Genomic DNA, 11,550 nt, shown 5'->3' with positions numbered 1-11,550 from the left:
TCTCTCTCTCACACACACACACACACACACACACACACACACACACACACTGTATTAACACAACTCCAGCTGGCTCAAGGACAGAGAACTTGTTGATTCCTGGGGACTGAAGGGTCCTCTGACAGTGAATCCAGGTCCAGCTTGATCCTGGGCACAAACACTATTCCCAGCTGCATGCATCCCTACTTCCCATCTCGCTCTCTTAGTTGGTACCAGATTCAGCTTCCCGAGCTGGCCAGATGTCTGTCCACAGCTGTGGGCTTCACTTTCCCTTTTTTGTTCATCTCTAGTGAGAAACAACCAACATATTTTCAGTTCACACCCAATTCCCAAGACTTACTCTGATTGGTTGCGACTGGATCAAGTCACCAGCTGATCCTTACCAATGGTTGGTGTGAACTGGGAGAAGTGACTAGTGGGAACTAGGAGACGTAGCTGGTGGGAACTGGGAGTACTGACTGGTGGGAGCGAAAGGGGGAGTGGCTGTGGGAACTAAGCAGGGACCCATGGGATCTAGGGGGTTGAGTGATAGCAACTGGGAGGTGACTGATGGGAACTGGGGGGTTGACTCATAAGAACTTGGTGGGGGGTTAACTGATAGGAACTGGGGACTGGGTGACTGGTAGGAACTGGGGAGAGTGGATTGATAGGAACTGGAGCAGTTGCCTGATAGGAACTGGGGAGATATCTGGTGGGAACTGGAGAGGGGGCTGTTGGCAGCTAGAAACAGTGACCAGTGGGCGACTTCCATTTTGGTGGTCAGGGAAAACCTCACTGAGGAGCCAGAGTTAGCCAAGTCAGCCTTGCTAGAAAACAAAGAACCAAAAAAGAATGTCCTGCTGAGGTAGGCCAGACCTGTGCAAATGAATAGACCCGAGATCCTGGAGGGTGGTGCATTCCTAGACAGAGGCACATTCCTGAGGAGGGCTCGGCAGAGGTGATCCAGCCCAACAAGCAGGAAGTCCCGATCCTGTTGAGAAGCTCGGATAGCTTCAGTGTGGCTCCTGACTGGGGGTCATGGATAGAAACAGTGATGTTCAACATAGGGAAACAACATGTAGAATGAGATGACCCCTGGATGCTGTGGAGCGTGACCCACACTTTGGTAACGGGTGCCCTACGGCATGGACTGAGTGGGATCCGGAGATCATGTCCAATCTCTTTCCTCTCAAAACCCATCCTGTCTTCCGGGTCCTCTGTGTCACTGCCGCCGCCACTGTGAGAGGCTGGGGCAGGCCCAGCAGGCAGACTCTGATAGTATCTACTTGGCTTTTTGTATGAGTCAGGGAATTTTCTGGAGCCAAATTTCTCCCCAGGCCTTCCCAAACCTGAGCACCCCACCCTGAGGAGTTCTGGGCTCTGGGCAGCACCTGGTACATTGTTGGCACTTCCTGGAGGACTTGTCAGAAAGAGATGGATGTCTTTCCCTCCGGCGGTGCGGAAAATCCTTCCTGCTGCTTTAGACAGGTTTGGGACACTGCTGGGAGACAGAGAAGGATCTCAGCTGCAGCCCCACCCACTGGGTGCAGGAAGCCCCTCTGTGGAGCCAACTGCTAGTTTTATACGCTCTGAGACAGGTAACTTTCCCTTTCTTCTGAGCCCCATCCCAGCAGGGGTGAGCTGGGGAGAGAAGGCTAGCCTCCCACGGAGCATGCTCTGCTGCCCATGAAGACCCTCCTACCAGGGTCCAAGTCCTGCCCCTTAGTCACACCATCCTTCCTGCTTGCCCTGTCCCAGACAGGAATGCAGAGTCTGTGAGACCACAGAGTCCAGGGACTCAGGGACCCTGCACATTGCTTTCTCCAGGCTGAGCTGCGCTGACCCGTCCACTAGTCATGTTATACCTGGTTGTCTGCCTTTTGACAGACAGGACCCTGCTCCAGCAATTCTCCTCACCCAGCTTCCCAAGTGCTGGTGTGACAGGGGTGCACCACCAGGCTTGTCTGCTCTTCTTCCTCTCTAGAAAGCATAAGAGATGACCCTCCTCTCGGTGTGTGCATTAGGCATCCGGCAGCATGGCCTCAGACTGCTGGCCTTTCAGTAGTTTGTGCTCATTGAAGCATTCAGTCCTTCTCAGTCTCTCCCGGTCTGTGCTTTTGCAACCAATTTTAAGATTAAGATTTTGGGTGCTTGCTTCTCTTCTGGTGCATTTACTCACCTCGTGTTAGTCTGTAGAAGGAACAGAATTCTTCCTGGGACTCCACATGACCCCCACTAGGCATGCCAGGTGATGTTGTACCAGAAGACCCCCCTGCTCTGCAGAGGCCCTTCATTCTGACCCCCCTGCTCTGCAGAGGCCACCACATCCTGAATGTTCTCCCTGTGTTCTGGGCCCATGCTCTTCCTCAAGCCCAGCTTCCGGCCTCCTGACTCAGTGCAGGATTCCCCACCCAGCAGGCCCTGTGATTGGTTCACTCGCAGTCACTGTACATTTTGCCTTGTCTCTATTCCCATGTCTTCTGCCTGCATCATCTCTGGCCTCGGCACAGAGGACGGTGTCTTTCCTGCCACTGTCTTTTCCAACCTAATGATCTTGTGGCTACCTATATGGTGAGCCAGATGCTGCTTGCCCTGAAGAATCAGCCTGGCCAGCTTCTCAGCCCTATCCCCCTGAGCCTCTACGCTCCAGCCATAGGACCTCCTTCCCATACCTCCCAGAGTCTGTATCCCACCCACACGGGCACAGGCATTGCTGTTTCAGTCAGTCCTTCTTATTCCCTGGGTCCTGTGCAGATCTTGTCTTCCTGAAGCCCACCCTAGCCTTCCCCAAGTGTTCCTTGCTGTCCCTTTAGCCCACAGTGCTCACAAGTTTCTGTGCGTCCCATGGCTACCTTGGGTCTGAACCATAAGCTCAGAGACAGAAGAGGCTGCACCTCAGAACAGGCAGGGCCAGTGTCCACTGTCGCCAGGCCTCCTGGAGGATGCTTCCTGCCTCTGCCCGAAGCAATGGCAGCAGCATAGAGCGCGCATCCTTTGCAAAATGAACAAGGGAATGATAGAATGCCCCTAAGGCCAAACAGCCCTCCACCCTCCTTGCAAGCAGAAGTCAGCACTCTTGCTACAACAGGTCAGTTGTCATGGATTGATGACTGTGCCATTTGGGGCTTTCTGGAAGTGGAGGCTGAGAGGGGAATTCAGATCTGAACTCTGTAGGAGACAGGTAGACACTAAGCCTTGAGGAACCTTGGGATTAGGTGCTATCCACCTGTGTCACTGCCTCATTTGAAATGGCCAGGCACTTGTCCCTCTGGCTCTAAGTGCCCTGAGACAGGCCACTAGGACAGAGTTCCTCTGTGTCCCAAAGAGCTCTGCCTTAATTGAGAACACGATAATATGGGAGGCTCAACACCGCTCAGGAGACAGACAGAGTCAGGGACGGACAAATGGAAGGAGCCTACCTTGATAATCAGGGGAGGCTTCCTGGAGGAGGTAGATTTTTTTTTCCTGGCATATGAGCTGAATCAGAATAGAACTACTCAAACAGGTTTCTTAATCCATAGGACGAAATCAGTGGGTCTAAAAGGGTGGCCCACTGCTTGGGATTGGAGGCCTGTGAGCTCAGGACAAGATGTTCTACTTGGGACAGTAAGGGCACATGCTCCAATACAGTCCAGCGGGAATCCGGCAAGAGCAGTAACTCCCCAGCATCTTAGCTGAGGCTGAGCCAGATGTGTAGTTATTCTCTCCTGGGTTTCTCTTTGTGTGATGTGTCGGTGTGAGTGGCAGACCCTAGCCTGCCTATCCACCCTCCTTTAACCTGGGACCCAGAGGTGTGACCTGATAGAGTAGTTCAAATGGCCGTCTTCTGAGTACCTGCTGGGGGCTATCCTGGGAAGGTGTTGGAGACAGGCTACTGTAGGGATTTCAAAGCCCCACCATGTCTGACCTGAAGCATGGGAGGGGACACAGGAGTACTGGCAGCTCAGGAACCAGGGTCTAGCCCGGCCTCGAGAGGTGGGAGCTAGGATGAAAGGATGTGACCTCCATAGGTTTCCTCTGCTGCTGTCGGTGCCTCAGGGAGGCAGCTGGCTGCCCAGTGAGTGACCAGTCCTGGCCAGGGCAGTTGTGACTGAATTCAGTGAGATCACTGAGACTTTCAGAGTGCAGAGTTAGCAGAGCTTGGCTGGACTTCACCTGATTAAGGGACTGTTCAAGGTCACCACAGCCCCAGGGCAACAATGGTTGCAGAGACGAGAGGCCTAATGGGAGAGGTGGGGTGGTCACTATATCCCTAGAGTTTTGGAGACCAGCCTTCAGCTCAAGGACCTGCTGCCAGGTGCCCCTGGGCAGTGTATAAGCCATGGTTGTTGCAGGACATCAGAGAAACTGTGCCGACTTTGGTCTGACATCTATACCGGCCAAGGTGAAGCAGGATTTTGTCCTCACTCAGTGTTGACAGATGTTACAGGTTTGGCAAGGAATCTGAAAAGCCCATCTTTTAAACTGAACCTTCCTGTGTTGTAAACATGGTGCAAAACTGATTTCAGTCCTATTCAAACCAAAGAGAACTGGCGTGCATTTGGACTGAGTTGGGCTAATGTCACCAAACCGGGAGAGCAGAACGTGAAGAAGTTGGGAGTAAACAGGGCACACACACCCGGGGAGAGCGCTGCGACCAGGCTGTGGAGGCAGAGGTCCAGGCCTAGGTTTCCTGTACCAAAGAAGAAAATAAAATATAGCTGGCCGAGAGGGCCTGGAGGGTGGGCTGGGCCTGCACTTGGCCGTGAGCCACAGTGACAAGTTCTGTGCTTTTCCCTGTTGGTCCTGCAGATTCTGGAGGAGAACATGAAGCTGGAGTGTAAGTGCCATGGCGTGTCAGGTTCCTGTACCACTAAAACCTGCTGGACCACGCTCCCGCAGTTCCGAGAGCTCGGCTACGTGCTCAAAGACAAATACAATGAGGCCGTCCACGTGGAGCCGGTGCGTGCCAGCCGGAACAAGAGGCCCACCTTCCTGAAGATCAAGAAACCCCTGTCCTACCGTAAGCCCATGGACACTGACCTGGTGTACATTGAGAAGTCACCCAATTACTGTGAAGAGGACCCAGTGACAGGCAGTGTGGGCACGCAGGGCCGTGCCTGCAATAAGACAGCCCCTCAAGCTAGTGGCTGTGACCTCATGTGCTGCGGCCGTGGCTACAACACACACCAGTATGCCCGAGTGTGGCAATGCAACTGCAAATTCCACTGGTGCTGCTACGTCAAGTGCAACACATGCAGTGAGCGCACCGAGATGTACACATGCAAGTGAAAAGAGGTCCCGGGTCAGACCACTGCCTGGATACTCACAGGGAACCACGGGAGCACTGACCTTGTCTTTTCTGCTGAGGGGGAAGGGTATCCTGGGTTTCCTGCAGACTCCTGTGGGAAGACCCTCTCAGAGGCCTCGCCCCTTCTATTCCACACGAATGCTGCTCGACCGCCCTCCCCCTGACACCGCCCGGCCCCCTCCAGAGCTGGAGCAAAGTTTTCTGTGGCAGGCGCTCTTGAGCCTCGGGCCTCGTCATAGCAATATTTAACAGTTTATTCTGATAAGAAATAATATTAATTTATTTAATTAAAGAGAATTCTTCCACTTCGTCAGGATCCGTTTTCTGCAATCAAAGTGGACTGCTTGAGGTCCTGGTGGGACGACTTTGTCACCAGGACTGGGAGCGATGAACAACTGTACACAATTATTCTTTATGCAGATGTTTCTACTAGTTGATTTTGCAAGTACCCTTCTGCAGCACTAGATGTTAGGTACAAAGAGCAGACGGTCTTTATACACATAGAGATATATATGCACACACATTTGTATTTTTTTTTGTTTTGTTTTTGCTGTTTGCTGCTACCTATCCAGAATTTAAACTGGTCCAGATCTGGAGTTGTTCTTCTCCAGGATATACCCCGATTCTTCTGCCTTCCTCAGTTCAAACCTCACTGTTAGAAAAGTCCCGCTGGGAATAGTGCGTGCGAGGGGATAGGAGTCATCAACTCCCAGCAGTTCCCATCTCTGGAAAGCGAACCACTGGATAAAAGGGTTTCTAAGAGACTATTTTTCTATGGATATTTTATTTATATGGAGTCTGCCTGTGCTGCCCCATGGCCTGTGCTTTTTCTTAACACTGGTACTCACTCAGGGGCAGGGGGACGAGGCCAGGTGTGTGGGCAGGTCCTTTGGGGACCCTCATACAGCTGGGTTTTGGAGTTCCATTTGCCAAGGGGGCCATAGCAGTTCCCAGATGCCTGGGCTGGGGTATCATCTGCGTTAAGTGAGAGGGAATCGTCCCCCAGCCTTAACTCGCTAAGCTCGGTTCTTGGAATGGGAATCTTAGGAGGCAACCTCAGGATGAACTACAGTGGTGGATGAGTCCGTGTCCTGAACACTTTGTGATTATCAGGGGACCTGGCATCCATCATCAGGCAGAGGCCAGCTCAGGGATGCTGAGACCCCCCCACCCCAGCCCAGCCACTGCCTATGTGCCTACAGGTGAGGTGCCATCCTCAGAGAAGGAGGAAGCCAAGAATCCTTGACCAACCATAGTGAAAGTGGTGGGTGTGGCCCCTCTGCCGCAGACCCGACTGCCTCTGAGGCTCTCAACCAGGAACGCCCTCCAGAAAGCGGGGGTATTTCATGTGTGTTGCATGCATTTCCACCTGCGTGCAGACATACACATTTACACACTCCCATGGCAGCACTGTGAAGCACCTCCAGAGGGCTCACATGTGGACGTGCCTGGGAGATCAGATCACATGCATGGAGCTGTCTGCCCGAGAGTCTGTGGTCCCATGGGGTATTACTCAGTGACTATATTTGTGGGCGGGGTGCAAGGTAGGCAGCAAGGAACTACCTTGATGGTGTTGAGCCACCAAGAGACTGCCACTCTGAACTCTGTCTCCACAGCTGCTGGTGAAACTGGAATGCCTGTGAGACCACAGCCCTGAGCCCTGCGGCCTGTGTGCTGGGAGCCCCTCAGTGCTGAGGTCATGTCCAGTTCCCCACCTGGGTTACAGCATGACAAATAAACACGGCTGCATTTCTTCCCTTGAACGCATTTTTAATTTTTCCCTTCTACTTAGGTGTCTAGGTGGATGGACATGTGACTGGAAAGATGGAGTGGATGAATGGATGCATGGATAAATGATGAGTGGGTGGATGGGTAAACGGATGGGAGTGTGGATGGGCAGATAGACGGACAGACAGACAGAATTTCCTGGGTTCAAAACTGGCTGTGTGTTCTAGAGCAGCCCACTTAACCTCTCTGTGCCCATCTTTCCCTATTGGCCAAGCAGAAGCTGCGACAAGATGGCAGTGAGCCAGCGAGCTAACACATGTGGTACAGGCCACTCAGAGACTGGAAGGGGAGGGTTATGGAGCAGAGATCTGTGAAGCTGCAGCTGGGTCCCCAGTAAGTGTTGCATGGTTAGGATAATAAACACTTGGTGATTAAGAATGAATGTGTGGTGGGACCTAGAGGGCTCGTGAGGGTACCAGAGGTGAGGACCTGGAAGACAAGAGGTTAGCTTGTTTGAAGGTTGCAGTATACTGGAGCTGTCTGGTGCCTATGGATACAGCCCCAGACACAGCTTCTTCACTAACAGGCAGCACTGGTTACCACAGCAACGCTCCTGGACACAGAAGAATGAACTGAAGACAACAGGCAAGCTCAGTAGCCACCCCAGCTTAGCGCCGAGACAGCAGAGAAAGAATCTGCAACGCATGCGCACACAGTCACAGCAAGAACGCGGACTGAACTGGAGAGGATAGAGCCCTGTGATTCCAGGCAGACCTTCACAAGCAGCTACAGTACACACACACACACACACACACACACACACACACGCACGCACGCACACACACATACACACTAACCAGCCAAGGCAGCAGAAACCCAGGTCCCCAGCATTTGGGGGGCTAAAGCAAGAAGATGAGTTCCTCTCTCTGAAAGCAGAGTGGGCAGTGCTGTATTCTTAAGATGCACTCACACCCAGGCACAGACCCCAGGCAGGGCTTGGGGAACACTGCAAACCTGTCCTTAGGAGCCATGCCTCGGGCTTTCCTCTCCCGCTGTGGTCTCTGGTACTTGCTCAGAAACAGGCCCTCAGTGCTCATGTATGTGTGCATGGTTGAGTGAGGATCCTCATGTGAGATTAGAGAGAGCCAGTGGTGCCTGCCTCAGGAGGTCACATCCAGATGGGAGGCCTTTGGTTCTAAAGGGACAAGAGCTTCTGAAGCTTGGCATTTGCTTCACAGAGCAGTGTGCTCCCTAGCAGCCCTGATCACAGCCCGAGAGTCTGGGCTCCAATCACAGGTCTTCCCTTTCTTGGTTTGGAAAGGCTTGTATGTGAGTCATCCTCTCCTCTCCTGCGACAGCACAGCCAAGACAGTGACTTGAAAGGAGGAAGGTGCCACCTGGGTTTTGGCCTTTCTGATTTAGGCCTATGGTGAGGCAACGCATCGCCATGGGAACATGCGGTGGGAGCAGGTAGTGGAACACATGGTGGGAACATGTGATAGAGCACGTGGCAGGAACATGTAAGGGATCACATGATGGAGCATGTCGTGGGGTGTGTGGTGGTGGGAACACATATTGGGGCACGTGGTGGGGACATGTACTGGTGCACATGGTGGAGCAAAGCTGCCCACTGCACTGGCTTCCATTCATACAAAGGGATTTCATGGTTTTCAGGCTCCTCCCCGTGACCAGAGGCTCTCAGATGGTGTGGCCCTGCTTAGCATCTCTTAGCATCTGTTTAGGTTATCTGACTGCTTGGGTCAACTAGATTCAATGCTCATCTCACCCCTTCCTTCTTTCAGGCAGGCACCCTTCAATGCCCCCTCACTGCCCGTCCCCACATAATACCCCAATTCCTGCCCAGTTCCATCAGTCTTCCTGGCCCTTCCCAAGCTGACTGGCAGATTGTATGTGCTTGTTGACTAGCTTTTAGGGGTGGGGAAGTCTCTCAATGCCCAACATCCAGATGGGACACTGAAGAAAGCAGAGACAATGTGTCACCTTCCCAACCCTTCCTAGAAGAAAGTCCGAGGCAGTTAACTCTGGTCCATCCTGGCATTTCTGAGCGCTCACCTCATTTCTTTCCAGAGCCCTACCGGCTGCTCATGAGCAAGCGAAAAGACACAGGTTGACCAGGCGAAGAACACTGTGCTTGGGCTTCTTTATACCAGAGCCATTTCCTATGGCTCCTACGACCCTTTCCCTATGCATCTGGAAGATGGTTCAGTAGGAGTTTCTCTCACAAGGAATGCTGGGTGAGCGCAGAATCCTGTCACACCCATGCCTGGATGAGTAGTACTTACCTCTTCTCAGCAGCCACCTTGGGGGCAAGGCTGCCAGGTGGCAAAAGTCTAGGTCTGCAGGGACCTGAGGGGTCTCTCACTCTGCCCCTCGCTGATTGGTGAATTACAAGGGGCCAATGATACCAAGCCACCAAGAGTCAAGCTTTAGCTACTCAAGCAACTGGGAGGACCAACTAAAACAGAGACACGACCATCTTGTTAGCCAGGAGGGAGGGAGCAGAGGCAGCTAGTACCAAACCTCCAGGAAGGAAGGGACAGAAGGGCAGGTTACATCAGCTTCCCCTCCCTGTGCTCTCAGGGGTGCAGGGGAGCAGGCATTCTTTATACTTGTGAATGGCAGATGCTCCCTAGTTTAAAAAATGCACAGAAGTGTCTTAGAGAGATGAAAATACACACAATTCCTTGGAGGCTCTGATGTCCAAAGAAAGCGATTGTTGCCAGACTTGAGGGTGGGAATAGAAACCCATCCATATTGCAGATGACCTGAATGAGCCCAGGCTGCTTCCTACTCACTTTGGCAAGTACAAGTTACAGCACCTTATTCTCCTGTCATACAGTAGCTTGTGGAACATCTCTTTACATTGTGTGAATATATGTCACTGTGGTTGGCTTAATAAAGAAGCTGACTGGCCTATAGCTAGGCAGGAGAAGGTAGGCAGGAGAACTAGACTAACAGAATGCTGGGAAGAAGGAGGAGGAGACATGGAGAGAAAGAAGAAGATGAGGGGCAACTGGAACCAGCGGCAGGGGACAGTCCTAGCCAGAACACAGCAGCTCTACTACACTGGGGCAGCAAGGCGACAAACCTGGAGTCACGGGGAAATGAGAACCTAGGTGAAGGGCCCTATATACCACGGGTCTCCTCTGTCATGGACTTATGATGAGAATAAGAGCCTGAGAGGTGTTATTTGATGCAAGCACCTACGACACAGGTAAGACTCTATCATCCAGTGCTGGTCTCATACCTCTGCTCTGAGATGTTCAGCAGGGGCGCTACCAGGTGAGACAGCTTTAGGATTGGGCTGTACCTTGGGGGGAAATAGACCAGGGTCAGCATGTTCTGTGCCTCCATCTCTACAGTGGTACATGGGGTTAGCGCAGGGGTCTTGAGTGCATGTGATTCGAGGAACAAACAGCATTGCATAGACTCTCAAAAGGGGTCTGACATGCCATGAGCCACCAGACATGGTGGCTTTGGTGGCTCTGCCCTTGGCTTCAGCATTGGTGAGTTCAAGAGAAGATTTTGGGATTGAGATGTCCCAGATGCTTCTTCAGGTCTGAATCCAGAGCCACCCAGGACTCCAGGGCTCAGGGCCACCAGGTGGCCAACCCTCCGCAGCAGGCAGCAGCTAGAAAGCAAAGCAAACACACCGAGGGCAGGAAGCTCCTGGGCTGCAGGAAAGCAAACAAGCTGCTTCCTCCTGCCGCACGCTGCCGTCGCCAACCTTTCCCAGGGCCCATCCTTGGGAGACCACCTCAGGCGCCTGGCCTGTGTTTGGACAGCTTGTTGGAGAGTGTGGGCGGAGAAAGGGGAGAGGCAGATCTAGGCCCATGCCTGCTGAGACCCCATCTTGTGCCCGAGCCTCCCAGCTGCTCCTCGGGGCACTGCTGGGAACCACTCCCCGACCTTCATCCCTGGCCTATGCCCCGCATTGGGCCACAGGCCTTGCTTTCATGGGGCAGGTCTGTGTGTGGTGTTAGGAAAGGGCCATGGAATCAAAAAATCACTCGTAGCCAGTGTTGGTAAAGTGTTCCCAGAAGGCCCAGCAAATTCTCTGTGCCATCTGTAGACTACCTAAGGCCAGAAGTTATAGTGGGTCTCTTGGTGTCTCTAGGAGGCCGAGTCTTTTCTTTCAATGCTAGAGTTGAAACCCAGGGCCACAGACAGGTTAGGTCTATATCAGCCCCCTGCCATGAACTGCAGCCCAGCTCCATAAGCCCCAACTTTCAGATAAGTAAAAGGAAGCCAAGAGAAGTGAGGCTGCTTGCCCAAGGTTATCCATTTCGCAAAAGAAGTTTCCATCCAGTGCCCAAACCAGCGAGTCTAGCCTCTTTGCTAATATATGAGTTTCCTCTCGCTGCTGAAACAAACTCAGTAACTTGGTGGCTTGGTACAACACACACCTGCTTGCCTGGTGGTCAGAAGTCTATAACCAGACTCCCCACATCAGAGTCTGAGTGAGGTCAGGACTGGCTCTTTCCAGAGGAGGATGGACCCTTTCCTGTCTTGTTTGGCTCCCAGAGGCCACC

The 11,550-nt window shown here is 52.8% G+C and overlaps 1 protein-coding gene across 2 annotated transcripts in view; it reads left to right on the top strand.

The window, feature by feature from the left end:
• Wnt7a (Wnt family member 7A) overlaps positions 1-6,029 on the top strand; it is a 47,914-nt gene extending 41,885 nt beyond the window's left edge. For both annotated transcript variants that reach the window (XM_005364884.3, XM_026788310.1), the window contains exon 4: positions 4,771-6,029. In XM_005364884.3, coding sequence (XP_005364941.1) covers positions 4,771-5,250 — 480 coding nt within the window. In that variant the 3' untranslated portion in view covers positions 5,251-6,029. The remainder of the gene's footprint in view (positions 1-4,770) is intronic.
• Positions 6,030-11,550: the final 5,521 nt, after the last annotated feature.

The sequence above is a fragment of the Microtus ochrogaster genome, unplaced genomic scaffold (assembly GCF_000317375.1).
Source record: "Microtus ochrogaster isolate Prairie Vole_2 unplaced genomic scaffold, MicOch1.0 UNK1, whole genome shotgun sequence".
NCBI classification, from domain to species: Eukaryota; Metazoa; Chordata; class Mammalia; order Rodentia; family Cricetidae; genus Microtus; species Microtus ochrogaster.
Note: the sequence above shows the minus strand (reverse complement) of the source record. Positions and strands in the feature narration are given on the sequence as shown.